At 37.4% G+C, this 18,550-nt stretch overlaps 2 protein-coding genes and 1 pseudogene across 4 annotated transcripts in view; all 3 read right to left on the reverse strand.

Annotated features, from left to right (window-relative positions):
• Nucleotides 1–760, reverse strand: part of RPF2 (ribosome production factor 2 homolog) — a 31,213-nt gene extending 30,453 nt beyond the window's left edge. Inside the window, exon 1 of one of the 3 annotated variants that reach the window (XM_011364813.2) lies at nucleotides 638–760. In XM_011364813.2, coding sequence (XP_011363115.1) covers nucleotides 638–660 — 23 coding nt within the window. In that variant the 5' untranslated portion in view covers nucleotides 661–760. Of the gene's footprint in view, nucleotides 1–228; nucleotides 606–637 lie in introns of those variants that run through there. The other 2 variants (XM_023533383.1, XM_011364814.2) reach the window with 2 other exon arrangements.
• Nucleotides 761–3,900: 3,140 nt separating this feature from the next.
• Nucleotides 3,901–11,644, reverse strand: GTF3C6 (general transcription factor IIIC subunit 6). Its single transcript, XM_011364817.2, has 6 exons — nucleotides 11,497–11,644; nucleotides 11,044–11,124; nucleotides 9,956–10,019; nucleotides 9,814–9,858; nucleotides 8,224–8,337; nucleotides 3,901–5,461 (listed from the first exon to the last, which is right to left on the reverse strand). The coding sequence occupies exons 1-6, from the start codon at nucleotides 11,551–11,553 to the stop codon at nucleotides 5,160–5,162; spliced, it is 663 nt and encodes a 220-aa protein (XP_011363119.1). The 5' UTR covers nucleotides 11,554–11,644; the 3' UTR covers nucleotides 3,901–5,159.
• On the reverse strand, nucleotides 7,921–8,039 carry LOC111742802 (annotated as a pseudogene).
• Nucleotides 11,645–18,550: the final 6,906 nt, after the last annotated feature.

The raw sequence follows: 18,550 nt of genomic DNA on the forward strand, positions 1-18,550 counted from the left end.
AGAAAACCACAGCAAATAACTTCAGGAACATTTACGAGATTAACAAATATTTTTCGAACGAATTTACAACAGACATCGCTCAAGGATTACGCGAAGTGTACAAGGCTGGGAGGAAAAGAAAAAGCTAACGTGCTGTACCAAGATTTTACATACATTCTCACAAATAATTCTCACAGTTCTATGAGGTACAATTATGAGTGTTATTTTACAGAGTAAAGTGAGACTTACGGAGATTAAATGGTCCAATGTCACAAAACTTTAAGTGGACGCCTCCGAATTGTCACCTAGATCAGACTCCGAGGCCTGTGCTCCTAAACCCCCACTCTCCCACCTCCCTCACACTTCTTCGGAAACCAGGACGTTTCTAATTGGCTAAGACAAAAAGCGGCCAATACCTCTGTGCCACCTCCACCCCGCCGCCACCACTGTGGGAGTCCCAGCTGGCGGTCTCCTCGCAGGCGGCACCAACCCAGGGAAACCCAGCTAGTGGATTGATTGGACCCTACACGGGTCCGACCGGCAAAGGGTGTGAGAAAGGAGAGTGGTAACCAGGAGCGAGACAGAGGCTACATCACTCCATCCCTCCATAGAAGCCCCTCTCCTAACGTTCCCCCGGGTAGGAAGCCAACGAACTTACATAACCCGATCCAAAGCGTCCATCGCTACTGCAACCGGAACTTAGTGAACACACGTGCACCACGCGGTTACCGCGAGACAGGATTGTACTCCCGAACAGGCGGAACCGGAACTCGAACGTGACGTCACTTCCTGGGACCGCCTCTCCGAGGACGCCTAGAGGCGGTAGCGGCCATTTTGGGTAGAATCTTGTTCTCTTCCCTTGGTTATGGGTTTTTGCTGAGGCTGTCCCGGAAATTACCACTCTAACATCCCCTTTAGCAGCTTCATGTACCCACCTGTGTGTATAACCTGAATCAGGTATTCAGGGACCAGGTGTTAGTCTGGGAATGCTAGAAAGGTTGTAGGTCTACTCGTGTAGTCTCTAAAAATGTCAATGTGAAATGTACACTATGGACAACTGAAATCAGTTTATAACTACCACAATGCCTAGCACATAAAAAGGTGTGCAGAAAATCACACTGCTGTGCCTTATATCGCCAATTTTTAAATCACCATATACTTAACATATCATTAAATTTGTCCCTGTTAAGTGGTTTTTAGTATATTTGCAGGGATGTGCAAGCATCACAACTATCTCAGAATATTTTATCTCCCCAAAAAGAAACCCTTTCCAGACCAGTAGCTGTCATTCTCCATTCCTGCACCCGCCATACCTCTGGCAACCATTAATCTCCATGGATTTGCCTATTCTGAATATATAAATGAATCCATAAAATATGAGGCCTTTTGTGTCTGGCTTGTTTCATTTTCTATGATCACATGTTCATGTTTAAGGTTTAGACATGTTGTAGAAATGTACCAGAAATTCATTTCCTTTTTTAGGTAAATAACATTCCATTCTATCATATTTGTTTATCCATTTAAAAACTTAGGGACATTTCTACTTTTTGACTATTATAAATTATGCAGCTTTGAACATTCAGGTACAAGTTTTTGTGTAGACTTCTCAATTCTCTAAGAACAGAATTGCTGGATCATATGGTAACTCTATGCTTAACATTCTGAGGAACTGTCAAACTATCTTTTGCCTGCACCGTTTAACATTTCCATTAGCAATGTGAGTGTTAAGTCACTAAGTTTGTAGAAATTTGTTACAGCAGCAGTAGGACACTAATACAATCACAAAGTGGGAGCATGGAACACAAGTAGGAAATAAGAGTTTGTTAAGACATGAGAGTGAAAGAAATCTTATTTTGGATCTGAGAAAACTAGGACCTCTGCTACTTTGACATTCTTATTAATGATATTCAAGTATGAACACATTAAACCCAGAAACAAAATACCAGTAACCCCACCCTCACAAAATATATACAAATTTTAGAAAAAATTTTTTAAAAAAACAAAATACAAGTACCTAGAAACTACAAATCATCACTAAAAAGGTATATTCACTCTGTATTGAATAATGTTGAGTACTTCTAGACAATTTTATAAACAGGATTTTCCTATTCCGCAAAGAAATAATGGTGTAAGTCATAAAAGACAGATAGCAAATCCATTTCCAGAATCAATGAAAACATTTCTGGAAGATTACTTTATGCAAGCCTGACATATTAAGAAGCTTGTTCAGTTTCACATAAGCTACTGGAACAAAAGAAAACGAAAATGGTGGATTCTAAAAAATTACAAACTGCTGCTGCATGAATAGAAAGGCACATATCGTTTCACTAAACTGGCCTGTCTATAAATTTGTTATTATCAGCTATGTATTATGTAATGAACAAATAGGATTTTCAAACATTTCTATAATGGCCTTAAGGAATTATTCTTCTTGAGGCACCTTAAATATATGATCCTTATGAGCAGAATGTCATTATTTGTAAGCAAAAGCCACCCATTGCATTTAGTGTCAGAAGTGCTATATTGAGATTGGTTCCAAGATTAGCTCATAAGTAATCCTAGTTAGTAAGGCAGATCTATGGTGGAAAAATTCTAGTTTTACAAAATATTTCATAGTTAAAAAATAAGATTTTATTTTACCAAATTCCAAACATTTAACAGGTAAGGAGTTAAAACACATCATGTTCTCTTCATAATTTATGACTTTATTTTCCTCTTCAATTTAAGGTATAACTTACCTTATAGTCTAGGTCAGTTTATTTTGCAAGATTACAAATCTCAAGAATCTTCCACTCAATTTCTTGATACTTTTCTAAAATTGTCAAGTTTGCTGAAATGCATAATGTATCAGGATTAAGTGTGGCTATTAGAGTAACTTAAACAAGGCAAGTTATTTCTCTCTCAGGTAAAGGCCAAAGGTGGGTAGTTGCAATGAACAGTAGCAGTAGTCACAGGTTTAGAATGACATTTATATTCACAAGACCAAATAAGTTTGTTGCACCCAGTCTGGCACTAGACTCACTTTATGAGAAATGGCACAGCAGCATAAGGCTTGTCTTTATTCCAGTGGCCCAGTGTCAGATCAGGTGTAAGGGAACAAGATCATTTGGGTGGGTGCAGAAGCCACACTAGCTTAGAAGCTTTAGGCTCCCTAAGAATCAGTATCTCTTGAAACGGCCAGAGTGTAGCTTCCAGGGATCTTTGTAGTAAGAAACATAGCACTTAAGAGAGCCCAAAGCCCATATTTTCCAATGGTACGTATAGTTCTTGTCAGTCTTCCTGGTCCAGAAATAGTTTACCAATAAATAATTTTTAATCATAAACAATATTGCCTGGCATCACAGCTGATGTACTATTATTACCTTGTCTAATAGGTTTTCAGAGAACAGTACTGAAAGGTAAACTTGAGGTCATTTTACCAGGGAGAGAGAAAGGGTTTTATAACTCTACTCATAGCAGTCCAAGACAGCATCATAAAATCAGGTCTCAATCTTCTATATTGTTTCTCTGCCACTCATGGCTTCTATTTCCTAGGTTACTTTATAACCCAAGAAGCCTGCTAGAGCTCTAGCCACAACATTCTTGTTCCAACAGGAAGAGAAGATGAGCTGGCCCATTTCCTTTTACACCATAAAATTTAAGGTAACTTCCCAGAATCATCCATCACTCGACACTTCTAATTCCATGTCGCCACCCAGAAATTAGTCACATGGCCATGTATATATGCAAGGAAAGCAGGGCACATTGATAACTTGAATAAATTCAGAGGTTCTATTGCAAAGAAAAAAAAAAGGAAGAACAGATACTGAGTCAGGTAATTAGCAGTCTTTCCTATACATACATATGGTGGGAAAAATAAGCTTTTTATTAAACAAAAGCTAAGACTAAAAAGTCATATAAAAATTGGGAAGATATACATGCTTATGATTTGGAAATATTTTTAATCAAAGTAAATTGTTATTTTGTAAAGTACAAAACTTACTGAAGGAAAAAAACTCATCCTAGAACATTATTTAATGTCAGAACATAGTTATATAATTATATTATACGAGATATAATTAATATGAAGTGTTTTAACTTAGTACCAGGTTAAACCATATGAAATTACCTGTTTTTCTATAAACAATCAAATATTGGTAATTTTATACAGTTCAACCTGTAACGAGGTATGTTTATGAATAATTTACATAAAAACATACAAATTAGAGCAGATCTAGGTTATCATAATAGAATGACTGCTACACACAGCTGAATTCCAATCTCTCAGGTGGGAAAGAAATGGATTTATAGCTGGAATATCAGGAACATTACCTTTATCCTGAAGTATTTTTCTGTTCCTAGACATATAATATTTACTGTGGTTGACTGGATAATGCCCCACACCCAAAGATCCTCATGCCCTACTCCTGTTTTATACCTGTTTAAGTTTCATAGCAAAAAGGACTTTGAAGATAGAATTGTTATAGACCTTAAAATAGTGAAGTGGGCCCAATGCATTCGAATGAACCTTTAAAGATGGAAGGCAAGAAAGGTTAGTCAGAAATAGGATAATGGAAGAAGCATAATAGATTTTATGTGAGAGAGGTACCTGACCCACCACTTCTGGCTTTGTGGAGAAGGGAACCATGAGCCAAGGAATACAGGTGGCCTCTAGAAGCTGGGAATGGCCCTTAGCTGACAGCAATGAAAAAGGACCTTGACCCTTCAATTGCAAGGAACTGAATTCTGCCAACAACTGAATGAACAAGAAAATGTCATCTCTATCCACCAGCCCCCTTCAGAAAAGAATGAAGTCCTACCAACATCTGATTTTAGCCCAGGTGAGACCCATGTCAGACTGCTGACTTATAAAACTGCAAGAAAATATATTTTGTTGTTTTGAGCCACTAAGTTTGTGGTAATTTTTGATGGCTGCAATAGAAAACTTATACACTTACCTTAGTAAAACCTCCAATTTAAAAAACTCATCAGAGAAAGGTTCCTATAGTCATTTAAACCATATTTTTAAAAATTTAATTTATATCTGGTCCTTCATGATTCTGGTATATTAAGTTGTAGCTATAATTGGAAATATGTGTATAGCCAACGAAAATAATAAAATAGTGAACTGAAAGCTAAAAAGTCAATTATTTTATATAAAAGCTCTTAAAAGTTCATGACTAATCATTACAAAAAACATTTCATCTAGGAGTTATTTCAAAGGCAGCATCTTGAGTTTCCATAAAAACAGAACATTCTGTTTCAGAAGAAGGAATATCAATAAGAGGACCAGAATCTTCTATTTCCAAATGCAGTGGTTTCTCCTGTTCATAACTCAGGTTAGAATTATCTTTCATTTGAATCTCTTGCTCTTCCAACTCCAAAGGCTTATCTGGGGCTGGAGCTACAATTTCTTCATCTTCATTTTCATGTAGGAAGCTACAAATCATATTGGGTCTATAAGAGAAATCATTATCCTTGATTTGCAGCCATTCCACACCACCTAATGGGCAGAGGGTTGGGGTGAAGGGGTGGAGAGACAAACCAAGAAACAATGAAAAAGGAATTTTACTTAAGTATATTTTTCTTTAAATTTTAAATTTTTTCTTTAAATTATCATTCTATGACTATGTCAAAATAAAACTCAAAATCACTAAAAGTAATCTACTTCAGTATTATTCCAAGCCTTTTTTCCACAGTTCAATTTCCAACTCATTTTGAGATAATTTGAGCTCTCGCTGCCATCTCATGCCTTAAAGAAAACTGTCACTTTTCTACAATTTTCTCCTTACCCACTTAGTTTTCATACCATGGATGATACTAATCTAGCATCTTAAATCAACACTTACATGTCATTTTGAACTGGAATATCCAATAACACACCTCTTAAAAAAAAACTTGAGAAAAATGTTTGTTCCATTCCATACTTATAGTCAAAGCCCTAACACCTCAATGAACCCCAATAATCAAGAACTGCTCCAATACTACTCGTGTTTTTTTTCTTTTATACTTACTATCCTTTCAGCCAAACATTTTCAATGGATCTTCACTAATTTCTATAGCAAGCCCAGCCTGTTCAGTCTCCATTAGATATTAAAACACCTCCACCTATCATGCCACCCTGTTCACACATCCAGCTGCTCCTATTCCCCACCATAAACTAATTCTTCTATACAGCTATTTGCTAAAACTTCCTAATCAATGATCCCATGTCTTCTCGTGTTATTCTTTTGGAACTCCATCAAAAATTGGTTAGTTCTCTCTCCAGTTAAGTTTCTATTTTTCTTTCATACTTTTTTCCTACGATAGCACCATTCTCCTAGTCATCCAGGTTCAAAATCTTGAAGCTATCCTCTACTCTTACTTAGCATAATACTTGCCACACAACACATACTTAAAATAAGTTGAATGAAATGAGTGTTGTTAAATTCATCCATTTGTTTCAACGTGATTTAATTTAGACTGCAAGTTCCTAGAAGGTAAGGGCCACATCTCCTATCTATTCTGTTTTGCCTCTAGCATATTGCCCTGCTTGGCAGCCAGCTTCCAAATGGTCCCCAATGATCTTCACCTTCCTGGTATTCAAGCCCCTGTGTAGTCGCCTCTCATATTGAATAGGATACTGCAGAAATGACTTCTAAGGCCAGTTCATAAAAGACATCATGGCTTCTACTTTGTTCTCATGGATCATTTGATGTGGGAGAAGCCAGCTGCTATGTCAGGAGGGCACTCACACAGTACTATGGGGAGTCAAGGAACTGAGACCTCCTGCTAACAGCCAAAACAAACTTGCTAGCCATGTGAGTGAGCCATCTTACAATTAGTTCTTCCAGCCTTTCTCATGTCTTCAGATGACTGCAGCCCAGCAACATACTGACTGCAACCTCTGTGCTCGCTTCAGCAGCATATACTAACATTGACTGCAACCTCATAAGAGATCTCAAGCCAGAACCATCTAGTTAAGTTGCTCCCAAATTGTGGATTCACAGAAACTGTGAAAGAAGACAGTGTTTTTGCTGTTGTTTCAAGTCATTAACTTTAGGGGTAATTTTCTATGCAGTAATAGATAATTAATACAGGCTTGAATAACTGGTTACTAATTTATTTGATTAACAAAAACTCCCGAATGTTCCCAAAGATCTATCAGATTATTAAAGACTATAGGAAAGGAAATTCTGTAACTTCCATTGATCAGAGTATCCAAATGATAGCTGATACCTGCCTTTCGAGTTTATCTTAGAACTTCTAGTACCTCTTTCTTCCTGTTATTTTCACAGACTGCCTAAAAAGAGGGAGTTTTGGGATATACATGATAAGAACAAGGATTTGTTATGTAGTTATGTATAGTGGATGTAATTAATTTCTACATGATTAAGGTACCTTCCAAATGGTTTTTCCTTAAAAGACAATAAATCTATCAAACCATGAACATTCATCACTAGAGTCTTATTGACAAGAATTTCGAACATGACTTTGAGCAACGAGCTTTTAAACCATCAAGTGATTATTTGTTCATTTCCACAAATATGCGCCTGGTATGGGTGCAGTCTGGAACAATCAACAACTAGAGAAGGCTAAATGAATGCTAATTAAGAACTAGACTCAAGACTAACAACTGTGGTCCTAGAGTCAGTCCCTCCCTCACTTAAAGGCCAGCTTCTTCCAGCTGTGAGCTTCTTGGGGAAGGTTGCTCCAGCTGTCAAGTTTCCAGATCTTCTGGGATTACATCTTGGGAATCCAGAACACTGCTATCATCATATCTTCTCGATTTACAAAGAATTAAAAATAATAACAAAAACAAGACTGCTGACTTCCCTAGGGGTTGAAAATCATGACAAGTTTCTTAAAAAACCCCTCACAATTGTTTTTAATGCAAAGCAGATAAAGATTTCTTATATGTCCCCAGGGCTCTCTGCTATGTTTGAGTTCAACTGAATTTTATTTTTTATTTTATTTTTTTTATGCCTATAGCACCTGGTCTTCCTAGGTGGTCTCCCAGCCGAGTACTAACCAGGCCCGACCCTGCTTAGCTTCTGAGATCAGACAGGATCGGGAGTTTTCAAGGTAGCATGGCCATAGACTTTTTTTTTTCCCCCAACTGAATTTTAAATCTATATTTGGTACTTTTCATGAAGTACCTTCAATAATATAATTAACGTATTACATATAGTTATTACTACAAAGTACAAAAATTGTCCTGGCAGCAATGTGTAAATGTCAAAGCCAATATTAAATTACTATTTTCAGAGAACTAAGTGAGCTAACCTATGTTTTCTTCTCCTTCCTTCTTTTCTGTCAGAAGAGTTCTTGTCATGCTGAGCTTCTTCATTGTATGGCATTTATATTTTAGCACTGTTTTATTATTGCCTTCTGCATCCACTAGAACATAAAATGAACTCAATTATTATAATGCTTGATACAATATAATAAAACATAATGCAAAAAAAATAATCATGGTAAGCCATAATAGTTCCAATTTGAGGTGTTAGACCAAACTACTAGCTGTCGAGATAGTAGAGTAAGTCAACATTTAACTCATCTCTTCTGCTCCAAGCACAGAGAAATGACAGATAAAATACATAACAACTGAAAGCACAACTGGACTCAAAAACAACAAATATTTCCAGTGGACAGTGACACAAATCTATGAGTGAGATAAAAGCTATGCGCTTGCTAGGCTCCAGCCCTAGGGTAATGAAGGACCAAAGTCAGACTTACTTTACTACTTGAAGACATTCCCAGTCATGAAAGAAGGCTGAGAAAAAAACTGTTGCCAATCCACTGCCTGCTGTTACAGCTTTACAGAAAACTGTGAGCACAGGCAGGAGGGAGGAGGAGGCTCTATCAAAGCTAAAGACATGAAGCACACTAAAAACTTCTATACACTACTGCTGTGAGCGTAACCAATACTACAAGTTAGAAAGCAACATCGTTAAGTGGAACTACATGAAACTGTCAATATTCAGTCCAAATCGGTCATTTCACATTGTTGAACCTAACACACACACTCATCAAACTAGCAATTCCATTTCTAAGTGTATACCTTAGACATTTTTACATACATGCACAAGGAGACATAAAAAATATTCATAGCAGCATTTTTGTGGTGAGTTAATAAGCATAATTAAGAACAGGGGTAGACCACCTGAGTTCAATCCTGACTCTGCCTCTTACTTTGTGTAAGACCTTGGGAATGTTATTTCCCTCACTATACTTCAGTTTATTCAAATAGAAGATGAAGGTAATAGTAGCTACCTTGTAGACTTATAGTAAGGAATAAATTAGTTAATACGTGTAGAATTTAGAATAGTGCCTGACATACAGAAGGCATTCAATAAGTTTTAGGAGTTATTAATAATTACTGGTAAATATGGAAGCAAACAACACATCCATTAACTGGAGAATTATGGTATAATTACAAATAGAATACTAAGAAACAGAGAAAATATATATATCAACATGTATAAATCTCAAAATATCTCTCTAGTTGAAAAAAGCTTATAAAATGATACATATAATATGGTATAATTTTTGTCAAATTTGAATATATACAAAGAATGCAATTTACTTTTTGTGAATACATATATGTGTATATGTATTCATATGTAAAATTCAGTATAGGAAAGAAAAACATCAAATTCAGGTGAATGACTACCTCTGGAAACAGAAGGAAGGAAATAAGTTTGGAGAGGGGTATATGAGGGGCTTCAAATGTATCTGGAATGTTTTTTAACTATCTGGAAAAATAGTAGGATTTGATACAGCTAGACAGTGGGTACATGAAATATTTAATATTCACTGTACATAAGTATGTTTGAAATACTTCATAGTAAAAAGAGCATAGCAATCACTTACCATGATCAATATTTTCTTCAAATATAACACAGGTTCCAAGAGTGTCTACAGAAAAATTTAAAGACAACGTGTTGAGAAATAAGAACTACCTTCTCTGAAAAGCATATTAAAAAAAAGTGTCATCTATCTGACATCATCCTACCTTCGTACTCTCCAGCAAAGACATAGCTGTCCACTTGCAGAATGGGCCTCTCAGTGTCAATTCCCTACATCAGAACACAAAATCATAAAAAAAATATTACTAGAAAAAAGCCTTGAGGGTGAGGGGTAGGTGAAATGGGTGAAGGTGGTCAAAAGATACAAACTTCCAATTATAAAATAAGTCTGAGGTTGTAATGTAGAGCACACAGTGAGTATAGTTAACATGTACTGTATATTTGAAAATTGCTGAGAACAAATCTTAAAAGCTCTCATCACACAAAAAAATTAATAACTATGTGTGGTGACAGATTAACTAGACTTATTGGGGTGATCATGTTGCACGCAATATGTACAAATACTAAGTCATTATGTCATATACCTGAAATATAATGTAATATATTAATTATACTTCAGTTTAAAAAAAAAAAAAGGGAAAAAAAGCCTTCCACATGTAACCTTGCTACCAAGGAGATGAATTTCCAAAACTGGGGAACCTCGAGAGCTTCTTGTCCTAGCAAACGCAAGATAAGCTAAAACTGCTCTAGTAACTGTAAGTACAACCTGAAGACTAGTTAATTCATACCCATGTAGTGAGGTCTATTTCAGTCAATGTCCTCTTCAAGTTAAGATAAAAAACAGGAAGTTTTGTGAACTGTAGCTCAAAGATTTTTACAGTGATATAAAACAGATGGTCAATTAGGTTTCCACAGTTCAAGTCAACAGCACAGTATGAGGTCTTTGAAGTCTGAATAGATATCTTCTCTCTCTCCTCCACAGTTTAACCTGTCTGTGCAGATGTGATTGATTATTCTCCCTTCACTGTTTCTCCCACCTCACTATCTAAAACAATGTATTTTTTCAAAGTATATTGTTCTACATCAAAATGCTACCTCCTCCAAATCTTTAACTCTCTCCAGCAGATACTCAAGCAGAGTTAGACATTTTCTCCCATCTGTTCCCACACTCTTCCTGTACTTCTACGACTGTCCTTAGAGTCTACTGCTTTGTCACGTGGAATTACATATATTTTGCGGCCAGGTATTTCACCATTCACACTTGTTCTAAATCTCCCAATTCCAGAAGACTCACCAAAATCTTGCATTTATTTTCACATTTTGAGAGAAAGTCTGAATCAATAATTCCTGACAATTCTACTAGAACCAACTGCTCCTGAAAGAAAGAAAGAGGGGTTAACATGCTAGCATGAGAGTGTGCAAGAAGAGTCAACAGAGAAGCCCCAAATCCCCATTGCAACGATCCCACCACCGTGAAAACCAAGCTCTGCTTTCCACGAGAGGAAGCAAGCGACGTTACCTAAGACAGTCCTACTTCCCCATTTCGACTAGCGTGTGACAATTAGGGCTGAGGGCAGCTGCCGCCCCACCCCCACCCTGCCCCAGCTCCGCGCGCCCATGGGCAAAAACGAGCGAAGTCCCAGTGCGGCCTCCGTCCCGCCGGCAGCACTTCGATTCCTTCCTCACACACAGACGACGCGGCCACCCCCGCCCGTTGCGCAGGTTTCCTTTCTCCTGTAACACTTACTGCCTCCTCTTCCTCCTCTTCCCTGTTCCCCGGACTCCGCGCTTCGGCCGCCGCCATGACCCTACTCCTCTCCGCGCCGGAGTCGCTAGTCACGCCCTCCCAAGGCCGCCATCTTGAGTGTGGGCACTCGCTCCCGGATCTTCTGCTCAAACGGCTCCTGCCAGGATGCGAGATGGCCGCCCCCCGCGCTCACGTGGAGTCCCACTCCTTGTTACTTACCTGAGAACAGCAGCCAGCCCCTGCCGTTGGCCTGATAGGTACTGCGACCTAGAGATCCCTCAAGCTCTGGCTTTGGTGGGAGGAGAAGACTGGCGAGGGAGAAGCGGTAAAGAAAGTGCAAGCAAGGAAACCACCATGTGCAAAGAGAATGGAGAGGCCTTGCGTTGGCCCCAGCCTACGTTTCTTGGGAAGATATTCTTAATATTGTGTGCTCACTAATTCTCTATTCAAGTTTTCCCCCAGTCATAGTAAGGGTACATTTCAGATTAACTGGCGCCCACTACACAAAAAGCCGAGGGCTAAAAGTGAGCTTGGGTGTCAGGCCTGCTAGGGCTAGGATCTAGAAAAGGGATAAAGGGACCCAACCAGTTAAACGCTAATCGAATTGCCCTAGGTTCTATAAGAGATACAAATTGTTGTGGCATTACAAGGAGACCCCCTGGAAGTAAAATTTTGGACAGTATTTTCTTAAAGTAACCTAGATTTTTCTGATTATAAAGTAAATGATCTTTGTACGTGAGACATGATGATCTAGCTCCAAAGAACATGAGCTTTGCGGTCTAATGTCCTGTTCTGCTGCATAATTAGCAGCAAGAGCTTAAGCAAGTTGGCTGTTGTGAGGATTAAATGAGATAATACATATAAGAGATTTAGCCCAGTGTTTGGCACATGTGAAGTATTTAATGTGCCTTTAGTTTATTAGTAATAATATACAAAATTTGAGAGTATTATGAGTTCTAAAAAAAACATTTTCATATATATCTTTCCAGGCTCTTTCTACATACACACTTTTTTAAACAAAAATGTTCGAATTGTACATCTGTTTTTAGTTTCCTTTTCTCATAATATACAGTATCATGGGTGTTCTTCCATGTTTTCCACGATAAATATAGATCTATGTCATAATTTTTAGTTAGTGCATACATAGTATTCATTGCATAGTACTGATATTACAAAACACTTTACTAAACATCTTTGTACATTTTCACCTAGTTGTCTCATTAAATGAATAGGATTTTCATTTAAAAAAAAAGTAGAGTCCTTGACCTATTAGAAGTCCTAGATTTGAATTCCAGGGCTGAATCATGTGGATAGAAAAGGGGCCACATACTAAACATGAGGAAGTGAGGGAAGGCCAGCATGGTGGGCCTTAAAAACTCAGAGACCTAAAGTACCCACATAGGCTGATCCAAACCTAAAGATTCCTAACTAAAAGGGTGGGGTGTCATGATGGGTAGTCACATCCTAGGCCTATAGCTTCCTTGACAAAGGTCAATCTTTACCTTAAGTAAGCCTGGCTATTGTCTTTTTGCATCTAAGATAACATACCCTTGGAATGTGAGAGTGATCCCCTTTTTCTCGATCTCTCAGGGTACACTCACCACACTAGAGCACAGAACCCCTCGTTATTATCTTGTTCCCTGAATACCATTGCTATGTGCTGTAAGTGTTATTAACTACCCTGTACCCATGAATGTAAAAGAAGTATGTGTCTGTTTTACTTTTTATCCAATCCCAGGGACCCCCCACACACACACCCCACCTTGCTTTCTCTCACCCCTTAATCTATCACCAATGGATTTCATGTAACCCTCCTTACATCTCCTCTGATTTTGACATATAAAGTAGGCTACAAAACTGCCATTTTCCATAGCATTTTGTCAATCTGTTGAAATTTTGCTTCCTGGCAACTGTTATCAGTTTGGCTCAAATAAAGTCAAAATAAACTTTGGATGTTTCTTTATGTTGACAATCATAATAGCTGTGATCTGGGTCAAGCTGCTACTCTTTCTCAACTCAGTGTTCTTATTAATTGAGGGTAAAAATATTTATTCATACTACATTTTTAATTCAAATATTAGATCATATATCTAAAAGTGCTTTGAAAATGAAAAAATTACATAAAATGTCAGATTTTATTGGAGCAAAGGGAGGATAAAGAGGAAAAGAATGATCCAAGCTGAGGAAACAGATGATACAAAGGCTTGGGGAATGAAAAGATATGTATTTGGAAGGTCATTGTAATAACTCAAGGTGTCCCTTTCAAATAAACACCTCATACTTCTAGAAAACCATTCTCTTGGGAGGGAAGAAGACATTATAGTATTGGCTCCATAGCCTAGAGCACATGCCCTTTGAAAATTAGCTTAAACGTTGAAACTGCTCTCAGAAAATAGGAACTTATTGGACAAAATAACCCATCCATCAGTATCAGCTTTCAAAGAGAGAGAAAAAGAAGCCTTTTGGTGATTGGGAGGATTTCCATGGCCTAAAATCAGAATTCATTCTTTATACCTTTTATTCTCGATCCTAAAAAAAAAATTAGGCCCAAGTGCCAGTTTAAAAAGACTATGTTATCTTCATTATCTCCACTTAAAAATAGAAGCAAATAAACAAAATGTATATCTATGTAATGGAATCTTATTCAGCAATAAAAAGGAATAAAGTATAGATACAAGCTATAGCATGAATGAACTTGAAAACATTCCTCCAAGAAGACAGACACAAAAGGCCACACATTGAAAGATTCTATTTATATGAGATGTCCAGAATAGGCAAGCCTATATATAGAGAAAGTAGATTAGGAGTTACCAAAGCCTGGGGAGAAGGAGGATGAAGGACTGACTGCTACTGGATGTGGAGTTTCTTTTGGGGGTGATAAAAATGTTCAGGAATTAGTGGTGATGGTTGCACAGGTCTGAATATACTAAAAAACACTGAATTGTATATTTAAAGACTGAATTTTACGGTATGTGAATTATGTCTTAGTAAAATTGTTATTTAAAACAACAACAACAATAGAAGCAGCTAGTTTTAAACTGAACAGAGAAGAGAAAATTGCTTGGGTGATTACGGAAAAATCTTTGAAGGCCAGATTAGGACCAGATACCATGGCAGCTGCATAGCAGAAATATAATTTGGTCCTGGATTCAAAGAGATTGTTTAAGGACCCATGTCTGAGGAAGAGAAATTAGTAAGGGTCAAGTGTCACTAGCTTGCCCATTGAAAAGAAATTTGGTGGCAGTGGCTATTACAGTACCCTGGAGATCCTGTGTGGTTCCTGGGGCATTGCAAGAAAGGAAGTGAGAGAAGTAAAGGGTGTTGTTGCAATTCTATAAAGGACGAAAACTTATTTCAGAGTGTTCTAAGTAGTGAAGTTCTACTGCTTAAATATGCATAACAAAAGAAGGGAAAATTTATAAGTCTGATTTAAAAAAGCCATGTAAGAGACAAATTACATGGTTTTCTGCAGGCACAGTTGGAACTAATCAAGAAAAATCTAATTTGGTGGGGAGAGGCAATTTATTTTAATTGTAGTTAATAAGAATATTATGAAAAAATTCAGAAATATGATTTCTGAGAAATATAAATGGCATGTTGTGCTCAATATTTAAAAGCTTGCCACTAGGAGGAGACAAATGACTTAAAAATTGTTTAATCTTTTCTTTTAGAACATTTTCTAAATAAAGAAGTCTCATGACAAATATATTTAGTAGGAGAATTCTAGTAAAAGAACCTTAGTGAATATTAACATTTTTTTAAATGAAACTCTTACCCTTAAATAATAGTATACAGTCATTAAAGTCTTTTTTTTTTTTCTTTTTAATTCATATCTTACTCTGTTTCAGATCTGAAAACTGAATGCTAGAGCGGTAGCCCTCAAACTTTGGATGCATCAAAATGACCTGGAAGCCAGATTGCTCAGCCTCAAACCCAGAGTTTCTGATTCAGCAGGTCTGGTATAGAATAGGACAGAAAATCTGCATTTCTAACAAGTTCCCAGGTAATGCTGATGCTTCTGGTCTAAGGAACATACTTTGAGAAACATTGTGCAGGATGACTGTAGAAGTAAACCATTTGCCAACAACCAGATTCAATTCAATATTGACAACATACTAACCAAAGTATTTCAGTTTGTTAGAAGGTAACAATATTGGAAATAAGATTTCAATGATCATTTTTGGAGGGCTTGGAAACCAAAAAAAAGCAGTTAAAATGGAATTTGGTAGCAGTGCAGCACTATTGGAAACTAAAAGAGTGTTTTGTTGATAGTGGTGAAGTCAAATAGTCCCTTTCTCAGACATATGACATAGATGTCTGAGAGAGAGACTGAGGGCAGAGAGACCAGGTGGGGTCTACAGTGTCCTTCTCAACCCAGGGCACAGATACCCTATATGAAGCCCCTGATAAACATAGAAAATGTCCCCAAAGAATCATTTGGGCTCACTAATAAGTAACTAAAAGTATTTCTTTAATGTTAACACAAAAAAATAGATGGAGGAGGTTGAAGAGTCTGCATAACTTTTTAGTAATTACAGGAGTCTACCAAGAAATTTCTCTGCAATGGGTAGAAAAAAGTCACCTAGAGCTACATTCCCTAAGGGTAGCCTTCTCCTCACCGTCTACATTTTATCTGCTGTTAGAGGTACTTTCATGGAAAAATTTGGAAAATACTGATATAGATCAAAAGTAAATGACAACTTAGAACAACATGATGACATTTGTAGTTAGAGAAACACCGGCTGTCAGCAGCCCCTATGATAATGTGATAGAATCTGTAGGACTGGGCTTCTAATTAGATGGAGTAAGATGAGGAGAAGAGAGAGAAGAGTAGCAGATAAGAAAATAATCCAAATTACTACAGTTAAGAGCCTGGATGACTGGTTAAATTAAAGGGTTCAGTTTCATTTGTTGTTTGTTTTGTTTTGTTTTAAAGGAATAAGAAAAACATGAGGAGGAATAGAATGACCGAGATAAATGTTGAGGCTGGCTTTGGACAGTGAGAAAGGTAATTTGGCATGTGTGTGGTGGGGGTGGCTCAGAACAGGGAGATTTTCTCTAGATATTTGGGTATGGGGAGATGAGACCCTGGATTAGGCCAGTGACTGAGGAAAATAAAAGTCAGAGACATTTAGTTGAAAAAGCAATACAACTTGGGTGACTGCATTTAATCTTGCAAATCTTTTTGAGGCCAAAAAGAGAAGGAAGTTTTTAAAAATCAGGCAGTTATAAGCCTGAAAGTCAGTTTAGAAGCATGCTATTGGTGACATGAGGTAGAACCCCAGCTGCTCTATCCAAACAGATAAAAGGGCGATTAAGCAGGCAAGTGATCCTCAAGTGTGGTCCTCAGATCCGCGTAGTCAGCATTGCCTGGGATTCTGTTACAATGCCAATTCTCAGGCCTTACCCCAGACTACTAAATCAGAAACTGTGGGAATGTGGCCCAACAAGCTGTGGTTTAACAAACTCTCCAGGTGATTCTGATGCACAATTAAGTTGAAAATTGAACTAGACCAGTTAGATTTCTTTTCTTCCTTCCAAGAATTTGAATGAAGTGGGATATTCAAAGAGAATTAGTCTGTTGACTGTGGGTAGAGAAGCTAAAAGTTGGTTATAGAGAAACTATGAGTAAACCGGAATTATGAGTAAGCAGAAACTATAACTAAATGAAGTCATTGGCTGGTAATCATAGAGACAGAGAGGAATGGTGACACCCTATGATTGGGGAGTACTGCTTTTCCGCTGCAGCTAAGAGTGACAAGTTAACCCAGTCTTTCCGTGTGCATGAAATTGGTCTAGTTCCATGTTCGTTTTAGTTCCCAAATGAAGCCCAATCATATTGCTATTCTTAGGTTCATATGATATTCTTATCTGTTTTATGGTTACATGTATCCTTAACATAGACTTCCCATTAACTGAGGTGTCCTGAGTGAATCTGTGTTCCTAAAACATAAAAAGCTGATAAAGCTCCAAAATAGATGGAACAAAAGTTTAAATTAATAAAAAGAATTCCATTAAAAAAATTATGAACACTTAACCATCATAAAGTGTACAGTTCAGTAAAGTATATTCACGTTGTTGTGCAACCAATCTCCAGAACGTTTTAATTTTGTAAAGAATTACTTTTTAAGAATTACTTTTTGATTAAATGTATGTTAATGCTATCACCTTTGCCCCTGTACAACCAACCAAACAACTTCCAAACTTAACCGTCAGGTCTGATGCTCAGGTTCCCACTTAAGAGGTTGTTTTTTGCGGGGCGGGGGCGGAGGGAGAGTTGTTTGTTTACTTGTTGGTTTCCTTATGCAGGCAGTCACTCTGAAAAAGCAGTTACTCTTTCAACTGGAATGTCTCTTGAACTCTCCTCTCATTTCCCTCAGCTACTGTCCTAATTCAGCTCTAAATCTCCCACCCTTGGATTTCAACATCTTCTACATATGGTGTCTTTATCTTTTCTTTTTCTAATTTTTGTATGTTTCAACTTTTTCATATTGATCATCCAATAATTACAACCATGCAATTCAGGTAGAGTTGTAAACATTAAATTCCATCAACTGTTGGTAAGAGAGGCAGCAGCCTCACCTGGCCTCGTCAATACCTTAGACAGGACCGTACCCTGCCTGGATCCCTGACCCCTCACCTGGTAAAAGGGGGATTGAGCTAGAAGAGATAGTCTCTAAATTTTTTGCATCCTTGACATTACCAATACAATTATACCTTACTTTATCATCTTGATGGCATTTCCCTTTCATCTATTTACAAAATATTACTTATTTATAATTTATATAGCTAAATCTTGTTGAATTAACATTCTATTACTGATACATTTCAAGAAAGGAAGTTAATGTTCTAGGAACAAAACTGTTATACTTCGGGTGTTACAAATGTTTTAATTTGTTATGACAGTGTCTTGTATCAGAACGTACCATACCTTATCAAACCTCACACTCTTCCTCCCCAACAACTAACCCTTTTGTTCTAACCAAGCCAATCTGTTGAAACTCTATATCCTGCCTTTTTTTTCCTTTTTTGTCACTGGGCCTTTGCTAATGTC

This window comes from Pteropus vampyrus, unplaced genomic scaffold, assembly GCF_000151845.1.
Source record: "Pteropus vampyrus isolate Shadow unplaced genomic scaffold, Pvam_2.0 Scaffold101, whole genome shotgun sequence".
NCBI lineage: Eukaryota > Metazoa > Chordata > Mammalia > Chiroptera > Pteropodidae > Pteropus > Pteropus vampyrus.